The sequence below is a fragment of the Lissotriton vulgaris genome, chromosome 5 (assembly GCF_964263255.1).
Source record: "Lissotriton vulgaris chromosome 5, aLisVul1.2, whole genome shotgun sequence".
In the NCBI taxonomy this organism is placed as follows: Eukaryota; Metazoa; Chordata; class Amphibia; order Caudata; family Salamandridae; genus Lissotriton; species Lissotriton vulgaris.
In genome coordinates this window covers 1,491,101,360-1,491,115,736 of record NC_141693.1, presented here as the reverse complement: position 1 = coordinate 1,491,115,736, position 14,377 = coordinate 1,491,101,360, and the positions used below count along the sequence as shown (strand labels likewise).

Here is a 14,377-nt window from a genome sequence, read left to right as displayed (position 1 = left end):
GATTGTCGCCTCTCACTCATTCTTTTTAACCAGGCTGGGATCCTCCCTGAATAAAGTTATGATTCCTTTCCCTGTTTTATTCTGCACATTCCACCATTACATCTACACATACTAGGCCCCTTACAACACAGCACCTATACGGCAAGGAACAAAAGATCTTTGAAAAAGAGCACCTTTATGGGTGCCCATCGGGTATTGCAGCACTGACGCGACGAGGAGCAGGCCCATATGATGAACCATGATACCTAGCTTGCTGGGTGTGTGAGGGCCCTAGTTCTGAAAGGTGGATTTCCCCTCCTAAGAGGACTTTTGATCAGCATGTTACCATAAGTGGGTCTTGCAGTTGTTCATGTAGTAAATCTGAAACTTTACATATAAAGTTTAATTTATTTTTGGGGCTTCCTTGCTATTTTAAGCATTATTGTGCTACACAGATATCACTAGGCTGCTGACCCTTATAACTTCATAACCACGTCATAACACCACCAGCAATAGCAAACTGAATCATCAACAATCTAATGTACATTGCTGTGAAATGACATTACAATCACTTCGGCCGTTTTGCCACTAAATGGAATACAAGACTATGTAAAACGCATTGGAGTGCAAGTGTGGTTTGGGACCAGCCTTTTTTCTTTGCACACCCTTGACCAAACGCCACCAAACTTTTCATCCTTCCCCAATGCAACAGGGGCAGTAGGTCTGCAAAGTTTTGCGAAGATTCGTCAAACGGGTGCAAAGTTGATAAGGAAGAATTCTTATCTCTGGTAAACCTAACCAGAACTATAACTACAGATATAGCAGGGACTTCCATTAAATGACTTGAAAGGGCTTTGGACCGGGCTATACTAATCTCTTATCCAAGCCTCAATCTTGTGGCATATGCTGCTATTTAGAAAATAGCAAATGGTGGCGATTCTTACCTGGGTTGGAGGACAAGGTCACAGTTCTCATCACAGACCGGATGTTCTTCTCGATCTTTGGGAGGCCCTGCTTTGGCGCTGCAGCAGCGCAGATAGATGGTGAGGTCCCTGGAGAGAGCCACCACAAAAGCCAAAAGAAAGAGAAAGAAGGCAGATTTTGATTAGCTCACAGAGCAAATGCACATATTAGGGAGCACCCTATAGAGAAAGAAAATCTGGGTACACACATATACACACCCGCAAAAAAGGGCACCATGCAGCATTTACATGAAGCAGATAGAGTTGCTCCAGGGTGCAAAATGTACACAGAGTAATAAGAGTCACAGCATGGAGCAACACAGGCTCGGATTAACAGGTCACAGAGTGATAAGGAAAGCCAAACTGTGGCGCAATACGAAAGTCACAGTGTAGTGAAACATAGAAACAGTACACAAAACAAATTGAATAAAATGTACACAAAGTCACAGAATGAAGAATGAGACACATACACAAAGAGCAGAACTGTGGGGGGAACAACGCAAACGTCTGAGAACCAATGACACTTCCTTCTCATTGGATGCCCTCAAGATTGAAGATTAGGTCAGCACACCAAAACAAAAGTCCTGAACTTCTATCATTTGCTGCATCAGAACCACCTTCCCCTGTAGCTCAAGATTTTTGTTTCACATTAGGAAACAAAAATTGTGTGTAACAAAAGGCATTGAATTCACTCACAATCAATATCCATGATGCAGAAAAAGTGTCCTTTTCTCTTCCCTATGCCCTACCCCAGGCTCATGCTGCCACCCTTGTAAGTGTCAAAGCACAGAACTATGGTCCAGAGCAGTACTCGGTGACCGTGAACCATTATGCTTAAACAATTAAAAGATACAAAGCGGTTCGGGGTATAGCAGTGGTTAAGTCACCAAAACAGGACCCTTTTCACACATATAGAAAGAAGAAGATGAGTTTGTGAGAAGTTGGCCCGATATGCAGTGTTCACTATTCTAGCGACCACTATGCATCGGTCCAAACGACCCTTATGGTGATTGGTTGTAAGTCAACCTTAGACCAGCTATCCTAGTAGCGTGGATACGAGCAGTCTTCGGGCTAAACTCTAGAGGGCGCGTTAAGCCAGCTGTTATACCATCACATACCCCTTGAACACCAAGTGAAAGGACACCAAACAAGTGTTATGAAAATAAACAGTGTATTTATTAGAATCACAACAGCCCTGTACTCTTTAGGAGGACAGGGTACTAAGCACACAACGAAACTCTTAGGAAAATACTTCAAGTGCACAAGTGCACAATCAATACAAGTGCCCGAGGGCACGGAAAGTTTTAGTGGTCTCGGGCGGACCCGATAAGGCAAGTCGGAAGCGAGGGGCTCGGGACCTTTAAATAAGGAGGTTATGCGGGCACCGAAATGCCGAAGTTACCTAGCCACAAGGGCTGCGGCTGCACAAGTCTTTGCAGACGTCGGGAGTCTTCGCTGACGAGCCAGGAGCCGGAAGGAAGGAGTTGCTGGCCGGCGACCAGTGGAAATAGTTCGTAGAGATCCAAGCCTGAATCAGAGATGGAGGACACCTGAAAGCAGAGGGGACCAAGTTCGTACTACTAGCCAGTAGTCAGAGGGTACCAGGAGGGCACCGGATGATCGTCACCTCGACTAGGTGAGTGGGCGACGCTAGGCTCTGCAGTCTCACGGACCAGGAGGCGTTGTCGGCGACCAGGATGGAGGTGCGAGCTGTCCCACGAAGGTTGATGCTGTCGGCGTCGCTGGGCCCAGGATTGGGGCAACAAGCCTTGGCAAATTTCAGGGCTACGTGGTGGGCCTAAAATGGCGTCTTGAGTGGACCAGGAGGGTCTGGGGTGCTCCTCTCTCAGAAGGGAGCGAAAGGCCAGTCTGGGGCAACCAGACCAGCAGCGTTGGTTGTCGGGTGTCGTCAAGAAGGTCACAAGCCAGCGGCTAGTAACCAGACAACGTGCTGAACAGCAAAGAGCAGAAGGGCCCCACGCAGATCGTGGAGATGCTGGGAGGCTGCACTTCGGTGCTGGAGCTGCTCAGGGTCGGGGCTTCTCGGACCCCAGAGCACTCACCAGAGGATCCCTCGGTGGTCGTGCTGGTTAAGAAATCGTGCAGGTCTTGATGATGGCCGGTCCCTCGAGGTCTCGTCGCACCCACAGATCTCAGCTGAGCTGACGATGTGGGTAGAGGTCAGAGGTGCCAGGGAAGCCGGTTCGTGTCGAGCTGGGCAGTCGGATTCCTGAGGAAGGACTTGCAGCAAACCGCAGAGTTCTTAGATGGTGCCTGCGGATGCAGGGTGACTACTCCTTAGCCACAAGGGAGAAATCTTGAGAAGAGTCGAGAGTTCCTTTCGTAGAAAGTATTCTTGATTCAAAGATGATCTAATTTGGAAGGGTCCCCGCTCCTGCCTTTATCCTAAAGAAAGGGGTGGGTACATGACTAGGTCCTGCCCTAGGGGTGGGACCAGGAAGGGGGGTAGTTACACCCCTCTCCCCTGCCGGACTTTCCCCAGGTCAGGGGCTGCGCGCCCCTGGAACTGGTTCTAACCGGCAGATGCGTAGTGAGCACCGGGGTGCCACTCCGCAGTCACCTTCTTGTAAAGCCCTGCCTACCCAGGATACACAAAACCCTGTCTGGGATGGTGCGAACGCCGCCCCGGACAGGAAACCCTTTGTCCAAGCTCTCCTCGCTGGAAGGACTCCCAGACGCAGGAGGTCAGACTCGTGTCTGTGGTGGCAGCATCCATTTTGTGGAGCTGAGGCTTCAGTTAACTTTAACCGGGGTTCACAGTTACGTACATGTCGTGTCCCTCTAGAAGGGCGGAATGCCAACCTCGTCGCCAGTACTGGTGAGGGGTCATCATCCCGATTCGTATGACACCTTACTCGACATGTCTTGATAACGCGATACCGAAGTTACTAATATGGTACGGGTTATCATGGAACAGCCATTGGGTCTTGGTTCCGCAAGCTGCAACCGGGCTCGGCTCGTGCCAGAGCCCAATTCACACGATTCCATGCACTCTGCCTTCAGGATTGTCAAGGCCTGCCATAGGAGTGACTGATAGGAACTCGGGTGTCCATTTTAGGGTTAGATATAGGGATACTATACCTACAGCAACGGGCGAGTACGCCGCGTTGCCCCAGCTGTCGCGCAGCCAGTTGTGTCTGATTTAGATGGCCATCCAGGGGTGGCATAATACATGCTTCAACCCCTGGCAGGCCCTGGGTACACCGATGCCCTGAGTTACAGGGTCTGACAAGGTGGCCCGCTTCCAATTGGGTAATGCACCTAAGGTACACACATCAATTTATCGAGAGAACAGCTAGGCTGTGGGTTTGATTGGCAGGCCCACAGCCCGAGAAAGTCGTAAACCAGTGAAACAAAAGCAAAAAATCTGGGTGATCTTAGGATTGCAGACCCTACTCTCCTACATGACCCTCCCCCCAAACGTTGGGACGAAAAAACTAACCTTGTCCAGGTGAGTCTTCTTGTTCTAAGTGGAAATACCTGGAGAGCCCATCTGCATTGCCATGATCAGTGCCAGGTCTATGCTCCACTGTGAAGTCCATCCCCTGTAGGGAAATGGACCACCTAAGCAGTTTGGGGTTTTCACCCTTCATCTGATTTAGCCATAAGAGGGGCTTATGGTCGGTCTGAATCTTGAAATGAGTGCCAAACAAGTATGGCCTCAGTTTCTTCAGGGCCCAAACCACAGCAAAGGCCTCCCTCTCAATAGCTGACCAATTTTTCTCTCTGGGGGTCAGCCGTCTGCTTATAAAAGCAATGGGCTGGTCATTACCATCAAAATTCAGTTGAGATAGAACAGCTCCCACACCCAACTCAGAAGCATCTGTTTGGACAATGAATGGTTTGGAGTAGTCTGGACTCTTGAGGATAGGTGCCGTGCACATGGCCTGTTTTAGGTCATTGAATGCTTTTTGACAGCTCGCTGCCCACTGAAACTTTTTTGGCATTTTCTTACTTGTCAGTTCATTAAGCGGAGTCACAATCGATCCGTAATTTCTGACGAACTTTCGGTAGTAACCAGTCAGGCCCAAGAAAGCTCGAACCTGAGTCTGCGTGGTTGGAGGAGCCCAGTCCCTGATTGACTGTATTTTGCTCTCCAGTGGTTGAACTTGGCCTCCACCGACAAGGTGGCCCAAGTATACAACCTGTGTCTGCCCTATCTGGCACTTGGTAGCCTTGATAGTGAGTCCTGCTGCTTGCAGAGCCTCTAACACTTTCCGCAGGTGGACCAGGTGATCCTCCCAGGTGGAGCTAAAGACAGCAATATCGCCAAGATACGCCGCACAGAAGTCATCCAGCCCAGTGAGAACATGATTCACCAACTGTTGGAAGGTGGCAGGTGCATTTTTCAAACCAAAGGGCATCACCACGAACTGATAATGCCCACCAGGGGTAGAAAATGCGGTCTTGGGCTTGGCGTCCTCAGCTAACCTGATTTGCCAATACCCAGCTGTCAGGTCAAATGTACTTAAGTAGTTGGCAGAAGCCAATCTATCTATAAGCTCATCTGCCCTTGGTATTGGGTGGGCGTCAGTCTTAGTGACTGCATTGAGACCCCTGTAGTCTACGCAGAACCTCATCTCTTTCTTACCACCTGGGGTGTGAGGTTTCGGCACTAGAACTACGGGACTAGCCCAAGGGCTATCCGAGGGTTCAATGACTCCCAACTCCAACATTTTCTGCACTTCAGTTTTGATGCAGTCTCGAACGTGATCGGGCTGCCTGTAGATTTTACTCTTGACGGGCAGGCTGTCACCAGTGTCAACCTCATGGGTACACCAATTGGTCTGACTGGGTGTTAGAGAGAACATATGCCGGAAGGATTGAAGAACCTGTTTACAATCCTCCTGTTGATGTTCGGAGAGGCTGCCGCAAAAGACAACACCGTCTACCGATCCATCGTCAGAATTCTGAGTGAGCAGGTCTGTGAGAGGGTCACTCTCTTCCTCCTGTCCCTCATCTATGGCCATGAGCAAGCTCATGTCCTTCCTGTCGACATATGCCTTGAGCCTGTTGACATGGAGCACCCTGTGGGGGCTCCGGGGAGTTCCAAGGTCTACCAGGTAGGTGACCTCTCCCTGTTTCTCCAGGATGGTGTAGGGCCCAGACCATTTGTCTTTGAGTGCTGCTGGGGCCACCGGCTCCAACACCCACACCTTCTGTCCAGGCTGGTAAACAGTCAGGACAACCTTTTGGTCATGCCAAGCTTTTTGGAGTTCTTGGCTGGCCTTAAGGTTTTCAGATGCCTTCTCCATGTACTCAGCCATCCGCGAGCGGAGACCAAGGACATAGTCCACTATGCTGGTTGCAGGCTTTTTGAGAGGTCTCTCCCATCCTTCCTTCACCAAACACAGGGGTCCTCTTACAGGATGCCCGTACAAAAGTTCAAAAGGGCTGTAGCCAACCCCCTTCTGTGGGACTTCTCTGTAAGCGAATAAAAGGCAGGGAATCAGGACGTCCCATCTACGCCGAAGCTTTTCAGGTAGTCCATGAATCATCCCTTTTAGGGTCCTGTTGAACCGCTCAACAAGCCCATTGCATTGTGGATGATAGGGTGTAGTGAACGTGTAGTTAACACCACATTCCTTCCACATAGCAGTCAAGTAGCTTGACATGAAGTTTGCACCTCTGTCAGAGACAACCTCCTTAGGGAAGCCCACTCTGGAGAACACTCCAACTAGGGCTCTTGCCACAACAGGTGCTGTAGTGGTCCTAAGGGGAATACCTTCAGGATACCTGGTGGCATGATCCACTACCACCAGTATAAACTTGTGCCCTGATGCTGTTGGGGGTTCAATTGGACCGACAATGTCAATCCCCACACGTTCAAAGGGCACCCCCACCACAGGCATTGGTATAAGGGGGGCCTTTGTCGTGCCACCTGACTACCCACTGGCTTGGCAAGTGACACAGGAGCGACAAAACTCCTTGGTATCTTCGTTCATGTGAGGCCAGTGAAAGTGCGAGACAAGCCTGTCCCACGTCTTCGTCTGGCCTAAGTGTCCTGCTAAGGGAATCTCGTGGGCCAAGGTAAGAAGGAAACCACGCTGAGATAAGGGGATAACCAGCCTCCTGGTCATGCCAGGCTTGGGGTCTCTTGCCTCAGTGTACAGGAGTCCATCCTCCCAGTATACCTTGTGGGTACCTGTGGCGTTCCCAGCAGCCTAAGCAGCAGCCTGCTGTCTGAGGGGTTTAAGGGAAGGGCAGTCTAACTGGTCCTTCCCCAGGTCTTCTCGTGTGGGTCCCCCTGAGCCCAGAAACTCAACTTGATCAAGTTTGAGTTCTTTAGGTTCAGTTTCCCACAATTCCTGGAGGTCAGCCTCCTCTGAGACTTGATCCTCGACCTGGGGCAAGGGGGAAGGCGCTGCCTTAACCCGACTGCTCTTCTTCTTGGGAGGTGTCTGGTCCGTTGTTCCAGGATCCAGCACCTGTTCAGTGGGGCATCGTCTGACCTGTGACCTAGTCACAGCAAGCACATGTGCTGGCAAGCCTAACATCTCCATGTGAGTCCGGTGCTCCACTTCTGTCCATTGCGATGACTCCAAATCATTGCCCAACAAACAATCCACTGGGAGGTCTGAACTAACAACAACCTTTTTCTGGCCATTTACCCCTCCCCAGGAGAAAGCAACAATCGCCATACTATGACTGGTAGTGACGTTGCTGGCATTGGTCACCAGGAAATCTGTACCTGGCATGATCTGTCCAGGGTCCACAAAGTTAGGCGTCACCATGGTGACACTGGCACAAGTGTCCCTATAGGCCTGAGCCATTCTTCCATTGATCAAAGGCGTCTGTCGGTATTTGCCCAAAGTATTGGGACTGACATCAGGGGATATATCCACATCCCCCGTACAGACAAGGACAGCCTGAGTGAGTGTGCCAACTAAGTTGTCACACCCCTCAGAACCCAAGGTTAACCCAACTAGTCCCTTGGGAGGCGCACTACTACTGCTGGCTGTACTAGGGGGCACAGGTGCCTTAGGGGCTGCAGTAGCAGGAGTCTGCCCTCCTTTCTTGGTGCACTCACTAAACCAGTGAGTTTTACTTTTACAGTATTGGCACCACCTTTTCGATTGGACTTCTTGATTCTTCTTTTTCTGGGAAGCCTGACCCCCCCCCCCCCCCCTCTTTGGGTTGTTGGGGACCTGTCGAAGACTTCTGGTCATTTTGTTCCCCTTTCGAATCTTTACCCTTCTGGTCTGCTTTCTTCTGACCACCCTGGTTCTGGCCCTGGTTTTGCTTAACCCTTGTTCTGACCCATCTGTCTGCCTTCTTTCCCAATTCTTGGGGAGAGGTCAGATCCGAGTCGACAAGGTGCTGATGCAACAACTGGTTCTGACAATTGTTTAAAATCTGTTCTCGCATGATCAAATTATACAATCCTGTGTAATCAGTAACCTTACTGCCCAGCAACCAGCCCTCCAAAGCCTTAGTGGCACAATCAACGAAATCAGACCAGTCCTGAGACTGAGTTTTCTGGGTATCCCTGAACAGCAACCTGTACTGCTCAGTGGTTAGGCCGAACCCATCAATCAGTGTGTTCTTCAGGACCTGGTAATTGTTAGCATCGTCGACTCTAGTAGTGAGGAGCTTATCTCTACCTTTACCTTCAAAGGAGAGCCACAAGATAGCTGCCCACTGACTCTGGGGGACGCACTGTACAGTGCAGGCTCGCTCCAAAGCAGTAATCCAATTGTGGATGTCGTCCCCTTGCTTAAAGGGGGGCACTATCTTACTCAGGTGCCTAGTGTCTAAACTCCTGTTTTCACGTGGGGGAATGCTGCCACCAGTGGGATTTGTCCCACTCAATTCTTGCTCTCTAGCGAAGGCGAGTCGTTCTTTGGCTAGGGCCAGTTCTTCCCTTTCGATCCGCAGATTGACTTCCCGCTCCTTAGCTTCGTACACTCTCCTCTGAGGGGATGTCATCCCTCTTCGAGCAGAGCCTCGAGAGCCATTGGTTCGAGCGGATCTGTTAGAGTCTCTCGACAGAGACCTAACTCGTCCACTCCCAATCTTAAGCTGGCCTGAGAGGGGCCCCAGGGGTCTCCTAGTACCATTCTCGTGCCGGCTTAAGTTGTCCTTAGTTAGCTGGCTAACCACTACTGGACCTTTGTCTGCCTCGTCCTCAGATGTCTCTGGCTCCTCATCCTCCTCTTCGCCTTCTGCGGAGAGATGGATAAGGTCAGGGTCACCTGCGGTTCCCTCGAGGGGGGGCATACTCCCTTCTGGATGAGAAGGGTCGGTGTTACCCGCCCTCCTAGCAACATAAGTCTCCAAGAGACCAATCAGAAACGGAGTTGTAGGGTTTGCACCCTGTTTTAACTTCCGAGATGTACAGAGTTGTCGCATCTCTTGGAAGCTAAGTGCAGCATATCTGGACATGACCTGTGGAGGGCCGACTGACACAAGGGGAGACTCAGAGTTTCCTCCTTTGTCTGACATGCTGCTTCTAGTGTGGTGTAAGTGATGCACCTACCTACACTATAGGTTTACCTATTGATCCCTTGCTAAGAGTTGTAGCCAAGGTGTGCTAAGCCTTGAGGAGCTACAACAGCTGGTTCAGTAGAACTCAGAGTATTCTAAGCTAAGTTATATGTACCTGGAGTACTTATGCGATCTTTCACAAGATATTCTTAGGATACGCGTGGTAAAACAACAGCAAGCTCAAATCCCAACCGCTGCTCACCAATGTGAGAAGTTGGCCCGATATGCAGTGTTCACTATTCTAGCGACCACTATGCATCGGTCCAAACGACCCTTATGGTGATTGGTTGTAAGTCAACCTTAGACCAGCTATCCTAGTAGCGTGGATACGAGCAGTCTTCGGGCTAAACTCTAGAGGGCGCGTTAAGCCAGCTGTTATACCATCACATACCCCTTGAACACCAAGTGAAAGGACACCACACAATTGTTATGAAAATAAACAGTGTATTTATTAGAATCACAACAGCCCTGTACTCTTTAGGAGGACAGGGTACTAAGCACACAACGAAACTCTTAGGAAAATACTTCAAGTGCACAAGTGCACAATCAATACAAGTGCCCGAGGGCACGGAAAGTTTTAGTGGTCTCAGGCGGACCCGATAAGGCAAGTCGGAAGCGAGGGGCTCGGGACCCTTAAATAAGGAGGTTATGCGGGCACCGAAATGCCGAAGTTACCTAGCCACAAGGGCTGCGGCTGCACAAGTCTTTGCAGACGTCGGGAGTCTTCGCTGACGAGCCAGGAGCCGGAAGGAAGGAGTTGCTGGCCGGCGACCAGTGGAAATAGTTCGTAGAGATCCAAGCCTGGATCAGAGATGGATGACACCTGAAAGCAGAGGGGACCAAGTTCGTACTACTAGCCAGTAGTCAGAGGGTACCAGGAGGGCACCGGATGATCGTCACCTCGACTAGGTGAGTGGGCGACGCTAGGCTCTGCAGTCTCACGGACCAGGAGGCGTTGTCGGCGATCAGGATGAAGGTGCGAGCTGTCCCACGAAGGTTGATGCTGTCGGCGTCGCTGGGCCCAGGATTGGGGCAACAAGCCTTGGCAAATTTCAGGGCCACGTGGTGGGCCTAAAATGGCGTCTTGAGTGGACCAGGAGGGTCCGGGGTGCTCCTCTCTCAAAAGGGAGCGAAAGGCCAGTCTGGGGCAACCAGACCAGCAGCGTTGCTTGTCGGGTGTCGTCAAGAAGGTCACAAGCCAGCGGCTAGTAACCAGACAACGTGCTGAACAGCAAAGAGCAGAAGGGCCCCACGCAGATCGTGGAGATGCTGGGAGGCTGCACTTCGGTGCTGGAGCTGCTCAGGGTCGGGGCTTCTCGGACCCCAGAGCACTCACCAGAGGATCCCTCGGTGGTCGTGCTGGTTAAGAAATCGTGCAGGTCTTGATGATGGCCGGTCCCTCGAGGTCTCGTCGCACCCACAGATCTCAGCTGAGCTGACGATGTGGGTAGAGGTCAGAGGTGCCAGGGAAGCCGGTTTGTGTCGAGCTGGGCAGTCGGATTCCTGAGGAAGGACTTGCAGCAAACCGCAGAGTTCTTAGATGGTGCCTGCGGATGCAGGGTGACTACTCCTTAGCCACAAGGGAGAAATCTTGAGAAGAGTCGAGAGTTCCTTTCGTAGAAAGTATTCTTGATTCAAAGATGATCTAATTTGGAAGGGTCCCCGCTCCTGCCTTTATCCTAAAGAAAGGGGTGGGTACATGACTAGGTCCTGCCCTAGGGGTGGGACCAGGAAGGGGGGTAGTTACACCCCTCTCCCCTGCCGGACTTTCCCCAGGTCAGGGGCTGAGCGCCCCTGGAACTGGTTCTAACCGGCAGATGCGTAGTGAGCACCGGGGTGCCACTCCGCAGTCACCTTCTTGTAAAGCCCTGCTTACCCAGGATACACAAAACCCTGTCTGGGATGGTGCGAACGCCGCCCCGGACAGGAAACCCTTTGTCCAAGCTCTCCTCGCTGGAAGGACTCCCAGCAGCAGGAGGTCAGACTCGTGTCTGTGGTGGCAGCATCCATTTTGTGGAGCTGAGGCTTCAGTTAACTTTAACCGGGGTTCACAGTTACGTACATGTCGTGTCCCTCTAGAAGGGCGGAATGCCAACCTCGTCGCCAGTACTGGTGAGGGGTCATCATCCCGATTCGTATGACACCTTACTCGACATGTCTTGATAACGCGATACCGAAGTTACTAATATGGTACTCGTTATCATGGAACAGCCATTGGGTCTTGGTTCCGCAAGCTGCAACTGGGCTCGGCTCGTGCCAGAGCCCAATTCACACGATTCCATGCACTCTGCCTTCAGGATTGTCAAGGCCTGCCATAGGAGTGACTGATAGGAACTCGGGTGTCCATTTTAGGGTTAGATATAGGGATACTATACCTACAGCAACGGGCGAGTACGCCGCATTGCCCCAGCTGTCGCGCAGCCAATTGTGTCAGATTTAGATGGCCATCCAGGGGTGGCATAATACATGCTTCAGCCCCTGGTAGGCCCTGGGTACACCGATGCCCTGAGTTACAGGGTCTGACAAGGTGGCCCGGTTCCAATTGGGTAATGCACCTAAGGTACACACATCAATTTATCGAGAGAACAGCTAGGCTGTGGGTCTGATTGGCAGGCCCACAGCCCGAGAAAGTCGTAAACCAGTGAAACAAAAGCAAAAAATCTGGGTGATCATAGGATTGCAGACCCTACTCTCCTACAGAGTTCCTTACCGGGGCCTTCGGTTATCCAGTTTTGGTATCTTTCATAGATACTCATGCTTGAATCATTCCCCGAAGTGGGAGTTCCACATTACCATAATACAGCATTATGTATTACTATCATAGGCTCTAATATAAATGTATAACAATAGCCTATTTAAGTCCTTTTAAAAAAAAAAAAACTTAAAGCCTTAACGAACCAGGTGAAAGCACCCTCTAGAACAATCCCAAGAGAGGCAATCTCACCCAGATTTTCAAGCACAAGTGGGGATAAAGACTCCCAAGCTCTGAGGGAAGCCTCTGAGGGAGGAGGGTGGGTTGCATGTGAATCTATGAAAGATACCAATATCGGATAACTGAAGTTACAAATAAGTGACTAATTTTCTTATCCAGTATTGGATCTTTCATAGATTCACAGGCTTGAATCAGAGTAGAAAGCAGGTCTTCTAACTAAAGTTTTGTACACTAAGTAGCCTTTGCGGATGGTGGCTAAAAGTTCAAAATATAAATACATTATATACATATGAAGACAATGTATTGCATATCACAATACTGCATGTGGGTAAACATACACATACACACATATATATATATATATATATATATATATATATACACACACACATACACCTATATATATATATATATACACACATACACATATATACACACACATATATATAATGAAATGAAATTAAATGGGTATTTGTAAAGCGCGGTTGTTGCCCAAGGGCGTCCATGCGCTGATAGAAGGTATGTTTACTTAACAAAAGAGGGGTAGCTAGGAAGGAAGATTTAATGGTGGGCATGGAACAGAAGAGTTTTTAACTGTTTCCGGAACAATAAGAGATTGGGGTTGGATCTGAGCTTCAAGGGAAGGGAATTCTAATGTTTGGCAGCATTGAGAGAGAACATCCTACCACCAGCTCTTGCTCTCTTAATTCTGGGAACCACGGCCAGAAAGGACTGGCTAGATCTAAGATTTCTGGTGGGGTGGTATTGGGTTATAAGTTGGCAGACAATTGCTGGACCTGTGCCCCAGAAAGACTGGTGAGAAATGCACATTGCCTTGAAGATGATTCTCTGTCGTACAGGTAGCCAGTGTAACTTGATCAGCCCCGGTTTAGCTGATTGTCTGCGGGGCAGCTGGAGCAGAGTTCGAGCGCTGCCTTTCTGCACAATCTGCAGCCTTCGTAATGTATAATCCGGAGCGCCGAGATATAGAGCATTATTGCAGTCCAGCCGGGATTGAATAAGGCCCTGGACAGCTACCTGTTTGGCCTCCATAGGCAAGAGAGGAAGAACTTTCCTCAACATCCGAAGAAGGCCAAAACAGGTTGCGGACAATTTAGTGGCCTGAATGTTAAAGGAAAGAGCCTTATCCAACCAGACTCCTAAGCTCTTTATGGTGTCCTTGGGGGGTGGGGGTGTGCCTAGGCAGGGGGGCCAGAGAGAGTTGAAATATTCCGGAGATGAGGGTCCCAGGAGCATCAGCTCCGTTTTATCCCCGTTGAGTTTAATGGAGGATAATGTCATCCATCCCTTAACTGCCTCCAAGCAGTTCAGTAGTCCCGATGGGGCAGATTGGCCATCCTCCTGCGCAAGAGAAACCACTAGCTGGGTGTCGTCTGCATATGAGATGATTTTAATGCCAAACGGATGAACAACCTCAGCTAGTGGTCTCATATAGATGTTGAAAAGCGCAGGGCTTAAGGAGGAGCCCTGCGGGACTCCGCAGTTTAGAGGCCTGCTTGTTGAGACAGCATCTCCATCAAAGATCTGAAAGAGCGAGAGCTCAAAAATGATTGGAGCCACTGCAGTGCCCCGCCTGTTATTCCTACATCGGCTAGACGGTTCAGCAGGGTGGCGTGGCTGACCGTATCGAAAGCAGCACTGAGGTCAAGGAGGACCACTGCCACTGATCCCCCCTTGATCCAGGATCTTTCTGGTTTCCTCAGTGACTGCTATCAGGGCGGTTTCTGTTCCGTGCTTAGGTCGAAACCCGTTTGGGTGGCATCTAGTAGCTGATTTTTCTCGAGAAAATGCATTAGGTGGATGTTGACATGTTTCTCGAGAATTTTGCTCACCCATGGGAGCAGAGAGATGGGACGGGAGCTCCCGTGATCCTCAGGATCGAGGTTGGATTTTTTCAACAGAGCCCGGACCTTGGCCTTCTTCCATGCAGACGGGACAGTGCAGGAAGTGATGGAGGAGTTTAAGAGATTCATAA

The 14,377-nt window shown here is 50.2% G+C and overlaps 1 protein-coding gene across 7 annotated transcripts in view; it reads right to left on the bottom strand.

Moving 5' to 3' along the window:
- Nucleotides 1-14,377, bottom strand: part of LOC147712816 (zinc finger CCCH domain-containing protein 11A-like) — a 507,151-nt gene that overhangs the window by 285,375 nt on the left and 207,399 nt on the right. For all 7 annotated transcript variants that reach the window (XM_086923487.1, XM_086923489.1, XM_086923491.1 and 4 more), the window contains one exon: nt 924-1,031. In XM_086923487.1, the coding sequence (XP_086779613.1) occupies nt 924-1,031 (108 nt within the window). The remainder of the gene's footprint in view (nt 1-923; nt 1,032-14,377) is intronic.